Below are 23,793 nucleotides of genomic sequence, written 5' to 3' on the forward strand. Positions count from 1 at the left end.
ATATATAGTTATAGTGACCCAAGAAAAATTGTCCGATAGACTTATTCAGATAGCAGCCGATAAGACAGCTAACGATTAGCGGGCCCCAGATGAGCGTTCAGGTAACGTCGCGACGGAGGTGCCAGTTGGATAACTCCCTCGGGCAGATAACGTCGGTAGTCAGTCGTGAAGGCCCGGTGGGACTCCGCATTGCCAGTAAAACGGGTCCGGATAGGTGATTGTAACCCAGGAGTGGCTGAATGGAACTCTTCAGCTGGCTAGCTCCGGAATAATTGATGTTTGCTCTGGGATCGACGTAAGCCAATAGTTACACGGGTAGCAGCTAGCTAGCTGCGAAATCAAGGTGTAAATGTCCAGAGCTTGCGGTTGAAATCCGGGGATATGGAGATACATAGGTCCGGTATGTTCTGGTCTGAGTCGCATTCTACAAAAGTGGCGATAGATTATCGAGCTAAAGGAATAGCTGATGACCACAAACCGTGGTTAGCTGAAATACTAACGTTAGCCAGTAAACTGGCTAGCTTCTGGGTAGCTTCAGGTTAGCCTCTGGCTAGCTTCTATTGTGGATTTTCAGATTTGAGGTAAATAATATTTTTTTTTTGTAATTGGTGAGGCGGGTTGCAGGAAAGCGTTTTGAAATTGAGTTTTTGGAAAAGAAAATATATAAAAGATATGCGAAGAAATGTGTAAATACGGGACACGACAAGACGAGGACAAAAGGACGTCTGACTGCTATGCCATCTCGATCATTCGATTTGATGATGACATTTCCCTAAAACAGGCTATAGGCTACATGTGGATTTGGCTACATAAGTATTTGCCAGTAGATTGTCGACTTGATTCATGATGATGACTGCTTGTTTACCTAGCTAGCTAAGATTTTGAGAGTATGATGTTGACATGATCAGTCCAATCAAAGCTACGGTAGATATAACGTGATTTGACGTAATTTTGTCTGTGGCCAATGACCTTGAGCCTTCTTGGATGGGCACTTCTAATGTAAATCAATAGCTCTCCCTGTAGATTTTTCGGTGGTGTAGTATCCCGATGACTGACAAAACACTGAGCCAATCACGGCGCAACGAGAGAACATTACCAACCCTTACTCTCTGTATTATCAGCTTGCTGCCGAAAGCACCACCGAAAGCACTGACCTAGGCTAAAACACCTACATTTTGAAGCTGCCTTACTCAAGAAAGCAAAACAAAAAAGACCATGTTTGTATGCGGCTTTATTAACTCAATATATTTTTTACATTGTTTGTAAACTGATATGTGACACGTATTAATGTCAAAATAAAAAACATTGTGTGTAGGGGGGCTAAACACAATGCACTACTTTTGACCACCTATGGGCCCTGGTCAAAATTACTGCACTATGTAAAGGGAACAGGGTGCCATTTGGGACACGGTTGATGAAGCCAGCTGAAATCAATGTCTGCATACCAATTGTTCATCACTCTCCTCATCCAAGCATTGGATAGGTGTAACAGGTTGGGCTCCAAAAATTATGGGTTGCCACTGATTTCAGATGACCCCCAATCATTTAAATAGAAAACGATGCCCCCCTTTGGTATGTTCTATTGAGAACTGTCGGGTGCTTCTACACCTGCATTGTTTGCTGTTTTGGGTTTTAGGCTGTGTTTCTGTACAGCACTTTGTGACAGCAGCTGATGTAAGAAGGGCTTTATAAATAAATTTGATTGAAATTTGATCTGGGACTTTGTGGTTGGGCTCCAACTGGCATTTACCTGTTTCCTTGTTTAGGTCTACTACTCAAATATATTTTACTTATTAAGTCAAAGACGAAATTAACTGCAATACACTGGCCTCAAATATTGTCTATTAGCATAACTAGGCCATACAGACCCACAGGGGACCCATTGTATAAACAAAAAACGTGTCCAGTGCAACATGCCTAGCTCTGCCCACTGGGGATGGCTTACTGATCGCTCTTTACAATAAGCGCTCATATTGTCATGTTCCAACACCTCGAGTTATACCACCACACCGGCAAAAAAACTAGGCGTCCAGTAGCCCCTAGCCTCAATAAATGCATGGCAATATCAATGACAATAGGCTATTTAGTTCACAACCTATTGTCTGCTTTAGTCATTTGATCAAGTTGATCGCTCAGAGTGATGCTCTTGTCAAAAGCCGCTGGAAACACTTGTATTATAGGCTATAGCTATGACTACGGCATCGTGAATCTACAGAAACAACCGACAGATGGCACGAGATGCACAGTGACTAAATCTTTTCTAGACCCATTCCTTGGAAAATAAAACGCCGCTTCCGTGTTCCACACGTTTCACCTTAGACTAGCCTGCACACAATGCCTGATGGGATATGAGTGCATTTGCCTGACGTCTATGCATTGGCGTTTGTGGTACTACATTTCCCATCAACCACTATTCTTATATTCTAGTTATCTCAGCTGAGTGATCTGACAGCGCTAGACAGCTTCTCCCCAATCGCTCTGAGCAGCCGGGGAGAGGCGAAGGGCAAAGGAACTGCAGTCATGGAGCAGTTGTAGGGATAACAGGCAAGCCTCTCCTGCCGGAAGAAATCAAGAAACCACAGCTTCATGACCGAAAACGCAATACCCAAAGTGTCAACGAGAAACGCAAGACTACCGATCATGCAGTTCAAATACAGAAGAATCTAATCATCTATTCAAACGAAAGGGTTCTCCGCGATCCTTCAAGATTGGACCCGCTCGAAGCCGTCTCATCCCCCTCGTCGTTCGTCGTAGGATTAGCTGGCCAAGGTTAATCCATCACCAACATCCACAGTATGTCCGTGGAGGAGCAGCGCTATTCTGAAACGATGCTCGTGCTAGAGGCCGAACCGGAGTGTCTGCGAGCCGAGGTAGAGCGCCTTTCCCGGGAGCTGAGTGAGACCACCCATGAGAAGATCCAGGCGGCGGAGTACGGGCTGGCAGTGCTGGAGGAGAAGCAGCAGCTTAAACATCAGTATGACGACCTGGAGATCGAATACGAGACCGTGCGCCAGGAACTGGACATGCTCAAAGAGGTATGTTGTAGTCTTTTAACGGTGTGTACTTGCTGTATGAAATTGAAATATACATTTAAACTGCTATAAAATGCCATACATTTTATATTTGTGTGTGGGGTGGGGGGTGATGAGGAACTTGTAACTTTGCCTTATGTTCTATCAATGATTCCCCTCTCAAGGTGAATTTATATTATTGCCATACTACCCCTTCTAGCTATAGGCTTCGTAATATATTGCTAAGCTGCTGTGGAATTAGCTTTTTCTAATTTAAGATATTGGGGTTAGAGACAAATGCGTTCTGTTTTTCCATGCCCATACAGTTGTGCATTTGCTGTGGGATTTGAAATGTAAACTCAAATATACTGAACAAAAAATATAAACGCAACATCTAACAATTTCAAAGATTTTACTGAGTTACAGTTGAAATATAATCAGTCAATTGAAATAAATACATTAGGCCCTATTCTATGGATTTCACATGACTGGGAATACAGATATGCATATGTTGGTCACAAAAAAGGTAGGACCGTGGATCAGAAAACCAGTCGGTATCTGGTGTGACCACCATTTGCATCATGCAGCGCGACACATATCCTTTGCATAGAGTTTATCAGACGGTTGATTGTGGCCTGTGGAATGTTGTAATTTTCAGCTTCCGGGAGTTGCGTACAGATCTTTGCGACATGGAGCTGTGCATTATCATGCTAAAACATAAGGTGATGTCGGCGGATGAATAGCACCACAATGGGCCTCAGAATCTCGTCACGGTATCTGTGCGTTCAAATTGCCATCGATAAAAAGCAAATTGTGGTCATTGTCCGTAGTTTATGCCTGCCCAACACCATAACCCCACCACCTCGGTTGGACTTACTGCCAAATTCTCTAAAACGACACTGGAGGTGCTTATGGAAGACAAATTAACATTAAATTATCTGGACATTCCTGCAGTTAGCATGCCAATTGCACGCTCCATCAAAACTTGTGTGACAAAACTGCACATTTTAGTGTTGCTTTTTATTGTCCCCAGCACAAGGTGCACCTGTGTAATTGTCATGCTGTTTAATCAGCTTCTTGATATACCACACCTTTCAGGGGGATGGATTATATTGGCAAATGAGAAATGCTGACTAACAGGGCTGTAAACATATTTGTGGACATAATTTGAGAGAAATAAGCTTTTTGTGCGTATGAAAAATGTCTGGAATCTTTTATTTCAGCTCATGAAACATGGGACCAACACTTTACATGTTGTGTTTATATTTTTGTTCAGTGTATGTTGCGCTGCTGAAATATTATAGGCTTACTCCAATGAGGATGAAGATGAGTTATCTGACATGCTGAACATTCTATTTTCACTAATGTATCTGAGTAATGGTTATCCACTGCCACCCTGTTTGTTAATGTGTAACTGATTTTAAAAAAGTGGACATTCACTCAATTGCTTTTGGTTGATATCGTTTTATCCCTCATTTTAAACACACATAAGTCCTCTCTAATGCCAATTTTGACAATACTCTTAGTAAAGCAGTCTCGCAAACCAGAGGACCTTATTTATCTGGTATTTCCAGTCTGGTTTGAAAAAGAGGCGGGCATGTGGTTTTTGAATTTTGAAAGTTCCCGCCTGAAAAAGAGGAAGGATGAGTAACCTACTCACAGAGGAAACGAAATGAGTTTTGACCATTCAGGAATGGGAGGAATATTGACTGTTAGTTAGGGCTGGGAGACAGGATAAAGGACTGGCCTGTCTTTCCAAACTGTGAAAACCCCTTTCCCACTTAAATGTAACACGCCAGTCCTAGTTCTACCTTCCTTTTCCTGGCAGAGGTTTCAGCAGCCTTGTGATTTTGATTCGGAAAGAAGGAGAGTGGGGTAAGAAGTAGCATAGGGAGTCAGAGTGAACTGCTGCAGCTGCTGAACAGCTTACGTGTCCCAGAGCAGTTTGGTAGAAAAGGGGCATGTCCTTTTTTGCACTGAGATTTCTCCTCAGAGATTCACTGCATGGCCTGGATGAGTCACTTCCTGCTATGTGGAACCTATCTCTGAGATTTTACTTCCCTGTTGCCTCCCACATGACTAGAACAGACCAATCATCATGGCTCAGTGGGCTGGGTACCCTATGATGACAGCTCCCTTGGGTCTGTAAATATGTGAGTGGGATGAGGAATGATGCAGAGAGAGAGAGGAGGGAGGCGGAGAAAAAGGGAGAGGAACCCTTGGCTGAACAGATATAACACACTAAAAGCTTAGGGCAATAAATACATTGTTGCTCTCTGTCGTCCCTTTCCTCTGTCTCTTCTCCCTCTTTCTCCCCCTCACTATTGTATCTCTCTCTCTCTCTCTCTCTCTCTCTCTCTCTCTCTCTCTCTCTCTCTTTACCGCTCTCTGTGGTTAGTGGCTGGGCTTTTGGAGTGCTTTCTCAGCAGCCTCTGCTCTGTGTTCCCATGCTTTCCTTTGGCCAGTATCTCAGAATAACATGGAAAACTCCTGAATAGAGGAAACAGACTGTGAAAACCGATAGAGCAAGAATAGGGTAAACTGATTGCTTCAAGATAATTATAGGGGTGCTTTTGTTTTTCTTCCACTTTTCGAAGCAGACTATTTGTTTTTTAAAAAACAGCCTGAATCATTGCATTTTTGTCTGACTTACCAAGTTGGTGATGACTCGTTGGTTCGTCACGGAGAATTGTGTTTTGAATGAACAAATGTCTAACATCCACCGTTTGTTTGAGCAATTCTGGTTTGATGATCATTAAGACTTGTCCACCAGGAAATCAGTTCATTGTTTGTGGGGTTGCCATTTGTGAGAGTATAGTGGATATTGAGATTTCCATAGAGTCATGCCTGGATCCGTTTGCTGTGTGCCAAATTCAATTGATATTTTAATTCATTTGAATGACTGCCCTCGATGCATAGCCGCAGGAAGTACGGCTCTGGGTGCTGAGGGTGCTGCAGCACCCCCAGAAAGAAAAAAAATATTCTAAAATACACCTTATCTCAGTGGATGATATCCACAGAAAATACAATAATACAATACAATAATAACAAAACATTTCTTCATATTTCATTTTATACAGGATGCCTGAATAGAATAATCTGTAATAGAAGAGGGTGAGATGTTATTCTGCTGAAACACGCTGTTTGGCCTGTAGAAGTACAGTGCAGAAGGCCTGTAGAAGTACAGTGCAGATGGCCTGTAGAAGTACAGTGCTCTCATGTCATTAGAGTACTTCAGTCACAATGGGTTGTCTGAATTCAAATGGCTCATTTCTATTGGCCTGCCACTGTGTGCTGAGTTAAGGGAGCACTATTAGCAGCAACTTTGGCGACTGGTAAGATGGTCTCGCTGACTTATACAAAACAGAATGTTGCCTGTCCTTTGTCTCTAGGGGTTGTTAGGACTGTTGGACTACTGTCTAGTCAGGTTAATGTTGGATGACCGTTGTCTCTGGAGATGGTTATTACATAGCTGTACCTGGCTACTATTTACAATGGTGAATACCATGTTTGGTTGTCCTTACTCTTTGGTTGTCCTCTCTGAGGACAACCTGGGAGATTTACACATCACTGTCTGTCCAACATTGGACCCTGTGTTCGTCTCTCCGTGTGCACATAATTCATATGTGTTGTGTGTTAAAAGGACAGATGTTACTCTTTTGTCCCAATCTGGGTGGGAAAAAGCAGGCCAGAAATCATTGTTGGCATTGAGCAAAGTCCAGTTGCCTTTTAAACTGGAGTAGGTCTAACCCCGGGGGCAGGGAAGGACAAACTGCAGAAGAGGACACGCACACACACGCTCGCTAGTCAACACCACTTTGGAGGCAGTGCAATAAATTGGAGAAATTCATCTCTGTGCTGTTGCCTAGTAACAGCACAGATCTTTGCCTTAATTTGAGAATCCAGCATGCTGCCTTCCCAGCAGGTGTTACTACCAGTGTGACTGTGAGTGTATGACTGAGGCTGCTGCTCTGCAAATTAAGGCTTTACAGCTACCTGCTGCTGCAGAATGGCACACATACAGGGAACCATCAGAGACCATCCATGGATGGAGGCTATTCTATGGATAGATTTGATATGGTATATTCTGAGAATATTTTCTGTCTTTCTATATGTCCAGCCACTGATTCCTTACATGTTATTTCCATCTTGTTGTTCGAGATTTTCTAGTAGCCAGTATTCTAGGAATCCTGCCCTGCTACTTGCTAGTCACCATGACATGCTGCTCCCATACTAACATACTGCCCAGGCATTAGATTCCTACTGTTGGTATATTGTCATTCCTTGGGTCTCTCACCCTCCCCTTACATGTTACTGTAACATAAGGTCACAACCTCTCTGTTTGGCTTTGCTTTGACTCTTGTCATTGTTTCTGAGTGAGTGGACCGTTGGCAAGCCAAGTTTCCCCACCCCCAATCTTACCACACCTTTCAGGGGTAGAGGGTACTGTTTGTTGACTGTTGCTACCCATTGATAGCCCATTTATAGCCAAAATAGCGGCTACGGCTATCTTGGATTATAGTGTCCATCTGTTGGCCTGTTAGACCTACATCCTGGGTCACTTGGCCCCGGGCTCCCCTGGGGTGTCCTAGGGTGCTTCTCAATCATTTAAAATGGATTCCTCTCCTCGTTTCCTTTTTCTTCCTCTCCTTTGTCTCCAATGATAAGATCCTATCAAAACACAAGTTGAACCTGCGGTCAAAGCGTAGGTTTATAAGAGCAGGTTTAGCACAATCCTCCTTAGTCCTATAACGTGATTAGGCTGCTATACTCTCCACCTTATGATGATAAGACTGTGGACTTTAGCCACTTTACCATTAACAGTACAACTTCAAATGACAAGTTAATGATATTATACTACACCTTCACCTTACCAGTTGATGATAGCACAGGTTTACAGACTCGAGCCCCCGCAGCTGTTGTTTATATTCTTCATTTAAACCACTCAGCAAAGACATCATGTGCCACACCTTTCTTGAACTGTTCTTGTGACTCGTGGGAGTCTCCAACCACAGATCCAGGATTAGATTACGCTATCCCCATAGTCTCGTGATGCCATCCTTCCAGGTATTGTTTATCACTGGGCGGGAAATTGAGGTTTCCTCAAAACCCATTGTAACCGTAACTATTACAGGGAAATAAAACAGTGGTTAGGGGTAACTTCACTGAGACTGTGGAATAGCTGTCTTGTTGTGAAATGTTGAGACTGGTGTTATGCAACTAGGATGCAATGTTGCATGTGACAATGTCAAGCAACTGTTGCTGTTACATGTGGCGAGTCTACATCTCCGGGCCTCTCTCAGGCCTGTGGAACCAATTGTCACGAGGTTGACCGGGTGGCCGTAAAGATGACAGCATTCTAAAATGATTGTGGGAGCAGACAACGGGCCCATAGAACATTCCATAGCCTTCTCTTTCCACATCTTTTTCTTTGTTTCTCTCCAATGCTGGACCAATGCTGTTAGTCAACACACACACACACACTACTGTTGTCATGACAAAGGCCAGTGTTCTCTGAGTTCTTGTGACATTGTCGAGAGTGTCAGAGAACACACTATAGCCATTCAGTCACGCCCCCCTCCCTCTCTCCCTCTTTTTCTCGCTCCCTCTCTCTCCAGCAGCTGTGCATCAGGCGGTGGAATTCTCCCTGACAATCGGAGGCTAAAACACAGTCAAGCTCAGAAGAACTGGCCACTCTGTACTCGGCTCGCCGGCCTTTGTGTGCCTAAGCCCGATAGGGTTAACAGGTCTTGGGTGTCAAAGATGAAGGGAGCGTTAAACGCTCCCAGAACACAGAGGAATGACTTCAGGAGAGATTGAGAGCGGTCCCATTGTGGCTGTATTTGTAAGGACTGGTCACTTTTGTCCCTTTTTTAAATGCCAGATCGCTAAAGCACATATCTATATGTCCTTTAACAAAGATGTTTGGTGTGACTTTAAACCCCTCCACTGTGCCCGTTGTGTCAAACCCCTAGGACTAGTGCTGTTGCGGTGACCGTATTACCGCCACACCGGCAGTCATGAGTCATGAAGGCAGTCAAATTCCATGTGACTGTTTAGTCACAGTAATTAGGCTTCTCCATGCTCTGATGCTGCTGATAGTCATTAGTAGACTACCAACTTGCTAACTGCCTGGTACTCAGGACTCTATTATCCCTCTAATCACTCTGATATCAATGCAAATGTAATCGAAAATCTAATCAAACACTTGTTGCACAACATTTCTATAGGCTATGCAATTGCGCAAGAAAACAGAGTGATGGCCTCTATTAAAAAGAGGAGGATCCCATCAGCTTTCTATAGGCTAGGCCTACTATATTTATTTCTCAACTTTCCTAATATTAAGAATATATTTAGCACATTGACTATCTTTACAACAGGAGTATAGCCTACCTGGCTGGCATGAAGATGACCCACAGCAACCGAAAGGTTGCCAGATTGAATCCCAGAGGTGACAAATAAAAAATCTGTCGTTCTGCCCCTGAACAAGGCAGTTCACCCACTGTTCCTAGGCCGTCATTGTAAAGAAGAATCTGTTCTTAACTGACTTGCCTAGTTAAATAAAGGTTAAATAAAATAAAATAAAATATTTTTGGATAATTGTCCATTCTAAATCAAAACAAATTTCACACATATATAATTTAGTACAGTTGAAGTCGGAAGTTTACATACACTTAGGTTGGTGTCATTAAAACTAGTTTTTCCACACATTTCTTGTTAACAAGCTATAGTTTTGGCAAGTCAGTTAGGACATCTACTTTGTGCATTTTTCCAACAATTGTTTACAGACAGATTATTTCATTTATAGGTCACTGTATCACAAATCCAGTGGGTCAGAAGTTTACATACACTAAGTTGACTGTGCCTTTAAACAGCTTGGAAAATTCCAGAAAATGATGTCATGGCTTTAGAAGCTTCTGATAGGCTAATTGACATAATTTGAGTCAATTGGAGGTGTACCTATGGATGTATTTCAAGGCCTACCTTCAAACTCGGTGGCTCTTTGCTTGACATCATGGGAAAATCAAAAGAAATCAGCCAAGACCTAAGAAAATAAATTGTAGACCTCCACAAGTCTGGTTCATCCTTGGGAGCAATTTCCAAACACCTGAAGGTACCACGTTCATCTGTACAAACAATGGTACGCAAGTATAAACACCATGGGACCACGCAGCCGTCATAACACTCAGGAAGGAGACACGTTCTGTCTCCTAGAGATGAATGTACTTTGGTGCGAAAAGTGCAAATCAATCCCAGAACAACAGCAAAGGACCTTGTGAAGATGCTGGAGGAAAGGTACAAAAGTATCTATATCCACAGTAAAACGAGTCCTATATCGACATAACCTGAAAGGCCGCTCAGCAAGGAAGAAGCCACTGCTCCAAAACAGCCATAAAAAAGCCAGACTACAGTTTGCAACTGCACATGGGGACAAAGATTGTAATTTTTTGAGAAATTTCCTCTGGGCTGATGAAACAGAAATATAACTTTTTGGCCATAATGACCATTGTTATGTTTGGAGGAAAAAGGGGGAGGCTTGCAAGCCGTAGAACACCATCCCAACCGTGAAGCACGGGGGTGGCAGCATCATGTTGTGGGGGTGCTTTGCTGCAGGAGGGACTGGTGCACTTCACAAAATAGATGGCATCATGAGGACGGAAAATTATGTGGATATATTGAAGCAACATCTCAAGACACCAGTCAGGAAGTTAAAGCTTGGTCGCAAATGGGTCTTCCAAATGGACAATGACCACAAGCATACTTCCAAAGTTGTGGCAAAATGGCTTAAGAACAACAAGCCATCACAAAGCCCTGACCTCAATCCTACAGACAATTTGTGGGCAGAACTGAAAAAGCGTGTGTGCGCAAAGGAGGCCTAGAAACCTGACTCAGTTACACCAGCTCTGTCAGGAGGAATGGGCCAAAATTCACCCAACTTATTGTGGGAAGCTTGTGGTAGGCTACCTGAAACGTTTGACCCAAGTTAAACAATTTAAAGGCAATGCTACCAAATACTTATTGGGTGTATGTAAACTTCTGACCCACTGGGAATGTGATGAAAGAAATAAAAGCTGATATAAATTATTCTCTCTTCAATTATTCTGACATTTCACATTCTTAAAATAAAGTGGTGCTCCTAACTGACCTAAGACTGGGAATTTTTACTAGGATTAAATGTCAGGAGTTTAAATGTATTTGGCTAAGGTCTATGTAAACTTCCGACTTCAACTGTATATTTAAAGACAAGATTAAATCAAGAATAGTCTGATGGGTGACAATATTAGTATATCACTTGTGAATTATATGTTATCACTTGTGAATTATGCCCAGTTTAAAGCAAGAAACAATGCCTTTTTTTGGTAATTTTTTCAAATCATAGTTGCACACCTCATGTAGCCTAGCCCATAGGCCTATATGTTTTGATAAGGTTTGTATCACAACGAAAGTGGCCCAATAACTTCTTAAAATTAAGCACATTACTCTGCTTTACAAGGGGTGTAGAGTCTAACTGGGATACATAAGCAGCGCGTGAATTTCAAGTTTGGGGAAGATACATTTCACCATAAAAATGCACCTTTTATAATAAAAACATTACATGCATTATCCCATTTGCGTTCTCTTTTGATAGTATTGTTTTCCACTAATGGAACATTTGTGCTTATAACCTACTGCCGCGTACGCATTGTTATCAAGTACTTCTCAAATTGTGAATGAGAGACCGACAAAGTGTGGACAAAGTGTGTACAGGTCGGGAAGAAAACGAAAAACTTTTTTCAAATCATCATTAGAGTCGCATCATGCAGCCTTACAATGTATTAAAAATCAAACAACTAAAGTTACACAAATAACTCTAAATTAAGAATATAGGAGGACCTATTTCTTTGTTAACGCTCAACACAGAATAGCCGCATCTGCAGACTCCCTCAGAAATCATTTGGAGAAAATATCCTTTCTATTTTATTCAGCTTTGTTCAATTGAATTTTTCATACTATAAAATAATATAAAATAATGCCACGGAATTATAAGCAAATCCTGTCTTCTAAATGAATTAGTGTACCCAACAGCCATTTGGCATAGCCAGATCAGGACCTAACATAAGGACAACTCAGAGTATGCTGTTCTGTTCTTCTGAAATAGACTACATTTTCTTCATATCATGTTTCTTTAGACCTATCTAAAATAAGTAATGGATTTATTGTGAAGGTGTAGACTATATTACATGGCTTTATTAGACTTTTAAAATGTAGATGTTCCAAAGGTCTGCATCAGTGGCTTGTGTGGAAGCTTTGAGATGCTAAATGTGTTTATGTTAATCACCGGTCAATTACCGTGAAACCGTCAGTTATTTGCTTGACAATCACGGGCTGACAAAATTCCGTGAATGCCACAGCCCTACCTATTGGATGCCTTTTAAAAATAGGATAACACAGTCCATTTTCTCCCTTGTAAGGGAAGAGATGTCCTAAAGTCATCCTCAGCTTGATTGTTGTAGTCCCACGGTTGGATTGGTCTCTAGTAGGGGGGTGTTTGTTTGGAGTGTTTGCCCCAATATGGAGCTCTGATAGTGGGGTTGGTCAGTGATTGGCAGGGCCTCCCTCCCTGGAGCCACCAGACCATGTGTGGTTGATATGGATGCTTCTCTAAACTATGTACTTTGGGATCCCCACACCCCCTGCCCATATTGTGTTAGAGGGTATTTTAACCGTTCCTTTCATCTCTGGCGGCCCTGTTCCGGACACCCGCTCCGCAATTAAGGGGTAATCTTTTCTAAATGGCACTAAATAAAGTCCCAAATCCCCTCCCTTCTTGGCCTAAGAGGATGAATCCCAGCCGCTGTGCTCAGGGCTTATGGATGTCTGGGAGCAAGGCCAGGGCCCGGCGACGCTCAGCCCAGGGAAAAGAGTGCCTGTCTGGGTGCTGCTGCCCTGGCGCTCCCCTGCCCTCCCCTGCCTGGTGCTCTACCGGCACTTGTTCCCTGCTAGCCTACTCCACTGTCTGTATGTCTCCACTGGGTCTGTCCTTCTGCTCTGGTGTCCCATGGAATGGGCCAGCTGGGATTAATGCAGACAGACGATGTGTGGGTCCGTAAGGCAGTAGAGCAGAAAGCATTGTCTGCAATGTCTCAAAAATACACACACTACATGACCAAAAGTATGTGGACACCTGCTCATCGAACCTCTCATTCCAAAATCATGGGCATTGATATGGAGTTGGAACCCCCTTTGCTGCTACAGCCTCCACTCTTCTGGGAGGGCCTTTCTCTAGATGTTGAAACATTGCTGCAGGGACTTGCTTCCATTCAGCCACAAGAGCATTAGTGAGGTTGGGCACTGATTTTGGGCGATTAGGCCTGGCTCGCAGTCGGCGTTCCAATTCATCCCAAAGGTGTCCGATGGGGTTGAGGTCAGAGCTCTGTGCACACCAGTCAAGTTCTTCCACAATGATCTCTATAAACCATTTCTGTATGGACCTTTCAGCATTACAATGCCTCCGTGCTTTGTGCACGGAGGCATTGTAATGCTGAAACAAAAAAGGGCCTTTCCCAAACTGTTGCCACAAAGTTGGAAGCACAGAATCGTCTAGAATGGCATTATATGCTGTAGCGTTAAGATTTCCCATCACTGGAACTAAGGGGCCTATCTCGAACTATGAAAAACAGCCCCAGACCATTATTCCTCCTCCACCAAACTTTACAGTTGGCACTATGCATTGTGGCAGGTAGCGTTCTCCTGGCACCCGCCAAACCCAGATAAGTCCAGATGGTGAAGCTTGATTCATCACTCCAGAGAATGCGTTTCCACTGCTCCAGAGTCCAATGGAGTCGGGCTTTATACCACTCCAGCCAGTGCTTGGCATTGCTCATGGTGATCTTAGGCTTGTGTGCGGCTGCTCGGCCATGGAAACCCTTTTCATGAAGCTCCAGTCTAATAGTTATTGTGCTGACGTTGCTTCCAGAGCCATTTTGGAACTCGGTAGTGAGTGTTACACGCTTCAGCACTCAGTGGTCCCATTTTGTGAGCTTGTGTTTGCTCCTAGACGTTTCCACTTCTCAATAACAGCACTTACAGTTGACCGGGGCAGCTCTAGCAGGGCAGACATTTGATGAACTGACTTGTTGGAAATGTGGCATCCTATGACGGTGCCACGTTGATAGTCTCTGAGCTCTTCGGTAAGGCCATTCTACTGCTAATGTTTGTCTATGGAGATTGCATGGCTGTGTGCTTGATTTTATACACCTTTCAGCAACGGGTGTGGCTGAAATTGCCGAATCCACTAATTTGAAGGGCTGTCCACATACTTTTGTATATATAGTGTACTTCAGGAAGGAGTTCCACTCTAGATTTGTGTAACTTGAGTCAGAGGTTCATGTCAAGGGAGGCCCTTGTGAATCTGGTGTAACTACAATCATTTGGACCGAGTGACCATATGGTGGCTTGGATTGTACAAACAAAAAGATCCCCCATCTCACCCAAATTTGAATAAGACCAACTTCTGTTAAAGCTTAATAACTTTAAGGGCTTTTGTTTCTTCCCTCAATGATGGATGAAGGATCAGCAGGCTGTATTCATCACAGATCAAGCATATGTTTGGGTGTTTAAGTCTGAGGTACTGTACAGTGAAGGGCTTTGAGTTGTTTGTTGGCTGTATTGAAACAGGAGCTGCGGGTTAGTGAAGCGGTTCACAGGGCCAAGGTGGTGTGGGAGGGGGAGCATCTGTGTTTGTTTCCCTTCAGTTATGAGGTTTGGGGTGGGTCTCTGGTTGGGAGAGGGTTAGACAAGGAAGCTGTTGAACTGTTGTGACTTTGGGAGACAGCAGGCATGACATCAGCAAGGGCAAAGGTTTTGAATTTCGGGTGCTTGGTATGTCTCTCTTAGCTTTCCAGGGTAGCTGTCTGTTCGATAACCTCTCTGGCCTATAGTGCAACACACATGCTGGACCCCATGTGGAGATGGACTGCCCCTTTACCATTGTATGCAGGATGATGTCATCATTGACTGCAATGGGGAGGTTTCTCGCCACGTTCAGATCAGAGATCAAGCGGCTTACCTGTGTCTCGTCACGATCCCTCTCACTGGCCAACTCTCGCTGACCCTGCCCTCAGTCCTGTTAGACTTGGTGTCGTAGAAGTTCAGTTTTTTTCTTTACTCACTTCAGACACCGTTTTTTAAACATATGCCCTGTTGAGACTGCTGCTTCTCTGGATGCAGCCCTAGAGTGGGTTAATTCCCGACCCGCATCTAGCCCTCTAGTGCATTATGAACCTCAGATTAGAGCGTTGGGCCATATTAGCTGTATTCAGCTTTCGGAGGGCATTAGCCTGAGGATAACAGCAATTTGGAGTTATAAAATGAAATACAATTTTATTAGTCACATGCGCTGTGAAATGCTTACTTACGAGCCCCTAACCAACAATGCAGTTAAAACAAATATGGATAAGAATAAGAAATAAAATGAACAAGTAATTAAAGAGCAGCAGTAAAATAAAGTGGTGATCCTAACTGACCTAAAACAGGGAATTTTTACTGGGATTAAATGTCAGGAATTGTGAAAAAAATAGTTTAAATGTATTTGGCTAAGGTGTATGTAAACTTCCGACTTCAACTGTACATGTAGGTAGAGTTATTAAAGTGACAAAGCATAGATGATAACGACAGAGAGTAGCAGCAGTATAAAAGAGAGGGGGTGTGGGCAATGCAAATAGTCTTGGTAGCCATTTGATTAGGTGTTCAGGAGTCTTATGCCTTGGGGGTAGAAACTGTTTAGAAGCCTCTTGGACCTAGACTTGGCACTCCGGTACCGCTTGCCGTGCGGTTGCAGAGAGAACAATCTATGACTAGGGTAGCTGGAGTCTTTGACAATTTTTAGGGCCTTCCTCTGACGCCGCCTGGTATAGAGGTCCTGGATGGCAGGAAGCTTGGCCCCAGTGATGTACTGGGCCGCACACGCTACCCTCTGTATGCCTTGCGGTCGGTGGCGGAGCAGTTTCCATAGCAGGCAGGGATGCAACCAGCCAGGATGCTCTCGATGGTGCAGCTGTAGAACCTTTTGAGGATCTGAGGACCCATGCCAAATCTTTTCAGTCTTCTGAGGGGAAATAAGTTTTGTCGTGCCCTCTTCACGACTGTCTTGGTGTGCTTGGACCATGTTAGTTTGTTGGGGATGTAGACACCAAGGAACTTGAAGCTCTCTGCTAGCTCCACTGCAGCCCCGTCGATGGGAATGGGGGCGTGCTCTGTACTCTTTTTCCTGTTGTCCACAATCACCTTTGTCTTGATCACATTGAGGGAGAGGTTGTTGTCCTAGCACCACATGGCCAGGTCTCTGACCTCCTCCCTATAGGCTGTCTCGTCGTTGTCGGTGATCACTGTTGTGTTATCTGCAAACTTAATGATGGTGTTAGAGTTGTTCCTGGCCGTGCAGTCATGAGTGAACAGGGAGTACAGGAGGGGACTGAGCACGCACCCCTGAGGGGCCCCTGTGTTGAGGATCAGCGTGGTGGATGTGTTGTTACCTACTCTTACCACCTGGAGGTGGCCCGTCAGGAAGTCCAGGATCCAGTTGCAGAGGGAGGTGTTTAGTCCCAGGGTCCTTAGCTTATTGATTAGCTTTGAGGGCACTATGGTGTTGAATGCTGAGCTGTAAACAATGAATAGCATTCTCACATAGGTGTTCCTTTTGTCCAGGTGGGAAAAGGCAGTGTGGAGTGCAATAGAGATTGCATCATCTGTGGATCTGTTGGGGTGGTATGCAAATTGCAGTGGGTCTAGGGTTGCTGGGATAATGGTGTTGATGTGAGCCATGACCAGCCTTTCAAAGCACTTCATGCTACGGGTCGGTAGTCATTTAAGTGGGTTACCTTAGCGTTCTTGAGCACAGGCACTATGGTGGTCTGCTTCAAACATGTTAGTATTACAGACTCAGACAGGGAGAGGTTGAAAATGTCAGTGAAGACACTTGCCAGTTGGTCAGCGCATGCTCAGAGTACACGTCCTGGTAATCCGTCTGGCCCTGCGGCCTTGTGAATGTTGACCTGTTTAATGGTCTTACTCACATCGGCTGCGGAGAGCGTGATCACAGTCTTCCGGAACAGCTGCTGCTCTCATGCATGTTTCAGTGTTATTTGCCTCGAAGCGAGCCTAGAAGTAGTATAGCTCGTCTGGTAGGCTCGTGTCACTGGGCAGCTCTCGGCTGTGCGTCCCTTTGTAGTCTGTAATGGTTTGCAAGCCCTGCCACATCCGATGAGTGTCAGAGCTCGATGTAGTACGATTCGATCTTAGTCCTGTATTGATGCTTTGCCTGTTTGATGGTTCGTCAGAGGGCATAGTGGGATTTCTTATAAGCTTCCGGGTTAGAGTCCCACTCCTTGAAAGCGGCAGATCTAGCCTTTAGCTCAATGCGGATGTTGGCTGTAATCCATGGCTTCTGGTTTGGGTATGTACATACGGTCACTGTAGGGATGATGTCATCGATGCACTTATTGATGAAGCCAATGACTGATGTGGTGTACTCCTCAATGCCATCGGAGGAATCACGGAACATATTCCAGTCTGTGCTAGCAAAACAGTCCTGTAGTTTAGCATCTGCTTCATATGACCACTTTTTTAATGATCTAATCACTGGTGCTTCCTGCTTTCATTTTTGCTTGTAAGCAGGAATCAGGAGGATAGAATTATGGTCAGATTTGACAAATGGAGGGCGAGGGAGAGCTTTGTATGAGTCTCTGTGTGTGAGGTAAAGGTGGTCCTGAGTTTCTTTCCCTCTGGTTGCACATTTAACATGCTGATTAGAAATGTGGTAATACGGATTTAAGCTGCTCTGCATTAAAGTCCCCGGCTACTAGGAGCGCTGCCTCTGGGTGAGAGCGTTTTCTTGTTTGCTTATGGCAAAACAGTTTATTCAATGCTGTCTTGCTGGCAGCCAGAGTCTGTGGTGGTATGTAAACAGCTACGAAAAATACAGATGAAAACTCTCTAGGTAGATAGTGTGGTCTACAGCTTATCATGAGATACTCTACCTCAGGCGAGCAATAGCTCGAGACTTTCTTAGATATCGTGCACCAGCTGTTATTTACAAAAATACATAGTACATAATAATACATACATACATAAATACATCATACATCCTCACCCACCTGGAGTACCCTTGGGATTCAGGAGGGCACAAAGAGCCAAAATGTATGTGATCCTACTACTATTGGCAATGTGTGTTTGTGTGTGTGGAATAGTGATTACTTGTTTGGACATTAGATTGAGGCAGCGCTGAATTAATTAATCCAGTCACAGTGCATTAAGAGTAGCAGTACGGTGGCCCAGCAGGGTCATTTTTCCACTTCTGTTAGTGGAGCACTATAGCCAGATCAGTCTATAAGCAGAGGATGAGGTCATCATCGCTGGATTGAGGTCCTCTGTCACGACTCCAACAGAAGAGCTCTGGCCTCTATGTGTACGGCTGACATTCTCCTGCCTCCTCCACTCATCACCTTCATTAATCCCTCAACACAAATCACCCAATGTTTTTGCGCTAGCTTTACGCGGCTGACTCAAATAATCAAAGCTCGATGATGAGTTGGTGATTTGAATCAGCTGTTTAGTGCTAGGGCAAAAAGCAAAACGTGCATCCAGGCGGGGACCCCAGGACCGAGCTTGGGAAACCCTGATTTAGTAGACGCTCTTATCCAGAGCGACATACAGTAGTGAGTGCATATATTTTCATACTTTTTCGTACTGGTGCCCCGTCAGAATCGAAACCAGAACTCTGGTGTTGCAAGCACCATGCTCTGCTAACTGAGCCACACAGGACTCCTGGGTCCACTCCTTCCCCTCTCCTCCTCCTCTCCTATCCTCCTCCCTATCCTGCTATTCTTTATTTCTCCGTCGTCACATTCAGTCCGTTTCTCAACTAGCCGATTAGGCTAGACGTTTTGTCTTCACCACAGAATGTATTCTTCAGCACATTTTGTGTCCAACTGGTGTTTCTTAATTGTCTCTCTGTAATGTGTCCTATATCACAATGATTGTGCTGATGATTATTATGACACATATTCTGAGAGAGAAAGGCTAGTTAGTCCACAGGAGGTTGGTAGCACCTTAATTGGGGAGAAGGGGCTCGTGGTAATGGCTGGAGCGGAATCAGCGGAATGGTTTCAAATAGATCAAGATCCCCTTCAATTTGCTCCATTCCAGCCATTATTATGAGCCGTCTTCACCTTAACAGCCTCCACTGAGTTAGTCCCATGACTTTCACTGGTGTTCGGCTAGACACTGGGTACTTTTAGATACACTTACCGACACATACGATCTGCACTATACTCACTCACTGAATGAAGTAAACCAAGTCACCTGGTTATGTAGTGAATCTGTTCTCCACCTGGTCAAGAGTAAATGCCCATCAGTGCTTAGGCTGGTTATGTGATACTGTTTCTCCAAACGCGTGTGTTATATAAACGTGTGTGTTGTATAAACCCGCGTGTGTGTTTTCTTGACTCCCGCCCGCATTGTTCCTTTTGTTAGAGTGTGTGGATTAACTATATCATCGGATCCCCCCTCAACCTCTGTTTATGCTCTCTGCCAAGTGCTCCAGGCAACCTGAGATACAGTAGTTTAGTTTACACCCACACACCCTAACCGATACACGGAAACAGATAGCCTTACACTCTACCACACTCCTACACTCTTGTTGTGAGCAACACTATACCTTCCCTCTCCCCGTTCTGTGATTTTAGGCCTGTAACACATGACTTAGGATCATGTCCCTACTTCAGAGCCAAATAACAAGACACATTTCTTGCCCCCAGCCATCCTCAGAAGTTAAGGGCAGAAAGGTAAGGCCATACGGCAAGGGCAGCTCCAGACTGTCAAGGGTATTAGAGTCATCTCACCCCTGCTTGGCCTCCTCACTCCTAACCAATGCCATCTTGAATCTGAGTCCCCGGCCGCCCCCTCTCCCTCAGCAAGCTCCCTAATGCTCTCCACAGCTCCTTCCCTCTATTGAATTACAGTCCAGCGCTGTATTCTGTTTACCGCAACACAGCCCTAGCTGGGTATTAATAGGAGGCCGGAAGCAGCTGAAATATGGCTCTATGGACCAGACCGGACGTCTTTGAGAGAATAGCAGAGGCAAAGAGTTCATTAAAAAAAACTTTATGTTTTCAAGACTGAAGATGGGTGTTTGTGGAAGAAATGTGTTTGTTTCCTCTCGGTGGGGTGTTTCCTGCTCTGACTATCGCCAAGGAAATGGAGGACACCCACCCCTCTGAGCTGACGCTGTGACACTGATTCTGTGACATGGAGAGGTGGACCAGTTTCATTATAAGCATTCACTAAGCTCTTCTAATTTAACACACATGTACGCGCGCTCTAGTGAATATGTGTGAATGCGCTACTGACTTGGCTATTACACTTGCGCTCAGTGCTATATTTTCTTAAAACTGCATTGTTGGTTAAGGGCTTGTACGTAAGCATTTCACTGTAAGGTCTACACCTGTTGTATTCGGCGCATGTGACAAATACAATTTGATTTGATTTGAGATGGGGATCTGCCTCTCCCCTAGAAGAACACCCTCAGGGCGTATTGGGGAAGAATTGGACCCGAGGGTGTATGAGAGAACCCCTTGGGGTACGGGAGTGTGCCCAAAAACAAAAGAGGAGCGCAGGCCGCAGGGGGAGGGGGTAGAGTTACCCTACACAAATTAGCATAATACAGAGCGCAGGAATAAGGATTTTATGACATAAGTAGACAGATGGTGGATGCCTTGATCCCCCAACCCCCCCCCCCCCCCCTACACACACACACACACACAAACACACAGGCATGACCAGCCTCATCCCTATCTTCAATCGAGGGTCTCCGGCACAGGAAGGTGTCCGACTCGTTGATCCACCCATCCATCCATCTTACACTGCATTCTGCAGCTGACTGTTTGCTTTGCCATGCAGAAGACCTCGGGTGCAGTGGGATTATAGTGTATCAAGGTAGGTCCAAGGTCTGCCTTCAGGAGCTTTTTGATTGGTTTGTGGTCTGATGGTACAGTCCAGAGGAAATAGTCAAGAGATATTATCGTTCCCTGTTAAAATGTGTCTTGACACCCTCCTCTTCAGCTTCGCTATATATGTCAGCCGTGTCCACTTGTGATTAGCATGAAGTGGCCTCTCCTCTCCTCTCCACTTGTCTATATTAATTTTACCACAGGGGTTGAATTAGAGCCCCTCATCATGAAGTAGCCTAGATTTAATAGGTCCCCTCTCTACTCTGTCTCTGGAGTCCCACCACACTACCACACCCAGTTCCACCGGGCCACCATCTCATTCCAGGCTCTCGCCCGGGGCTTCTGTTAACATGACCATTATCATCATGAGAGGTCCCCCACTCCCCCCCCGCCACCCCTTTCCCCTGCCTCCCCAGGCCCTCAGTGAAAGTAGGCCAGTGGGTCTGGGCTCCTTCTCACTCTCCCTATGCCTCCCCCTTTCTCCCACAGTAACCCCTTCTCCATGCCTTGGTGGCTCCCACACACAAGTAGAGTTGGTGCTGGGTGGGTGTGGAGGAGAGCGGACCCTAGTCAGGGAACCCCAGTGGACCACTGCTATATGGGCTATTGTATGTCAGACATGGATGAGGGGGGGGGGGGGGGGGGCTGGAGGGATAGAGGGAGGGCGGGGTGGTGGTAAAAAATGGGTGGAGCATTGGGGGGGGGTAGATCAAGAACGATCACAGCAAGGGACTTGTAGACCGTGGAGGGGGATGGCAGTGGGGTTGGAGGGGGGAAGGATTGTGTGTTTTGGAAATGAGGTAAGGTAGGGGGAGATTGTAATTGGCTGTGTGCCAGTCTCTCAGGGGTCTTTGAGAAATTGGACGAAGAGATGGAGAGAGGGCAGGGCCCGATGCCAGACTTTCCTGTGGGAACGAGGACGCTATCTTTTAGGTGTGAGGAGAATAGAGGAGAGCGAAACCCTGCTCGGTCACATCGGTAGCCTTCTTAATGAGTTTAGAGAGCCACAACTCAAAGGGGAAGTGCTTAACCATTGTTAGGCTGTGTTATGAGGGATATGTGGCCTGCATTTGCACTGTATTTCTCTCCCAAGTATTTCTGTGCATTGTGTACGTTAGAGCATATTAATGGAGGAGGCCCAATGCTAAGATATCGATCGTTTGTCAAAAAAGTCAATGCAATTCTTGGAAGTGAAGTGTCTGAAAGGCCAAATAGTGTAGTGCATATGGAACCTAGCCATTTGTCATTGTAATGCAGAATGGAAAATGCATATGACTGTGTCTGTCTGTCTGTCTGTCTGTCTGTCTGTCTGTCTGTCTGTCTGTCTGTCTGTCTGTCTGTCTGTCTGTCTGTCTGTCTGTCTGTCTGTCTGTCTGTCTGTCTCTGTCTCTGTCTCTGTCTCTGTCTCTGTCTCTGTCTCTGTCTCTGTCTCTGTCTCTGTCTCTGTCTGTCTCTGTCTGTCTATGTGACATATTGGGTCTCATATGGCATCCATGTCCCTCCTGACCTGAGACTTAACCCCACTGGGAGAGAGGGCAGAGTCACACACACACACACACACACACTGACACACACACACAGTGACACACACACACACACACACACACACACACACACACACACACACAGGGGTCATTATTCTCCGTCCGGAGTAGGGGGCTAGCCCAAGAGACTGGGTTGGTTAGGGTGGGTGGGTTAGCAGAGTGGGAATTGGGGTGAGCGGTGGATGGGTGTGGGATGGAGATGAAAGGTTTTGGGGTGTAAGGGGGTAGAGAGAGGTAAGGAAGGAGTTTGGAATGAGGGATGAACCGGGTGAGTGAATAGAGTCGTTTTACGAGGTGGGGATCCACAGGAAGGAGGCAAATCTGCTACATATCGGTCACAATCACTTCTCCCTCCCTCACCCTCACCCCCACCCCCTTCCTCACCTCCTGATTGATTAGACATGTCTGAGTAGTGATATGAGACTGTGCTGATTTAGGAGAGTGCATTACGGTCTCATATACAATATTCATCTAGTGTAAGATAAATGACAGCTGGTTTTATGAATTGGAATGATATAAAATGAGCTGAGTGATATGCTGCTTTCCAAGACTGTGCTAAGTACCAGCTAAACCCCCTTCTCTACAAGCCTGACCGGAACTATGGAAGAGGAAAACAAATTGATTAAGGTCTGGGAGTTACTCCCCCTTCCCTGACCTTGGCTTTTTGTTTGTGTGTGTGTGTGTGTGTGACATAAGAAAGAATGAGTCTGAGGGGATGACTTAATACACAGAGGAGAGTTCATTCACTTCATGGATGTAGAACTGTTAATCATCATGACACTGTCACAGAGACAGTACACGCCTAAACAAACATTTCAAATCCACCAAAGAGAGGCGGGAAGATTTGGTCTGTTTGGTGAGGGGAGTTGGGGAGAAAAGGAGTGTAAGGAATCAGAGCACCACATTGGTCTTTCTCTCTCTCACTCGGTCTCTCTCTTTCTCTGGCGATAGGGCAGCAGTGCTCTGAAACAGCCATCTGTGTCAGAGTGTCCCCTCTGCCCGCCCCCGGTTCTGTCACAGTAATTGGCATGGTAACCATAACGACGGCTGTTCCCCTCGGGCGTGGGCGTGTGGATCAATGAAATATGGCCCAGACAGACAGATAGACAAATCTCCCTCTGTTTAATAGCGGGGAGCGGTTAGAGCAATGGACGCATGGCCCGGCACCAGATAAGGCTGTCTTTGCATTGCAAATCACAGAGAGACTAAGTCCTGAGTAAGCCTGCGCTTCACTGAGCTAATGTGATATGA

The 23,793-nt window shown here is 45.1% G+C and overlaps 1 protein-coding gene across 1 annotated transcript in view; it reads left to right on the top strand.

The window, feature by feature from the left end:
* The first annotated feature begins 2,493 nt into the window (after positions 1-2,493).
* Positions 2,494-23,793, top strand: part of LOC120059507 (protein bicaudal D homolog 2-like) — a 72,339-nt gene continuing 51,039 nt past the window's right edge. The window contains exon 1 of the mRNA XM_039008623.1: positions 2,494-3,035. Coding sequence (XP_038864551.1) covers positions 2,796-3,035 — 240 coding nt within the window. The 5' untranslated portion in view covers positions 2,494-2,795. The remainder of the gene's footprint in view (positions 3,036-23,793) is intronic.

Source organism: Salvelinus namaycush, chromosome 14 (genome assembly GCF_016432855.1).
Source record: "Salvelinus namaycush isolate Seneca chromosome 14, SaNama_1.0, whole genome shotgun sequence".
Lineage (NCBI taxonomy): Eukaryota > Metazoa > Chordata > Actinopteri > Salmoniformes > Salmonidae > Salvelinus > Salvelinus namaycush.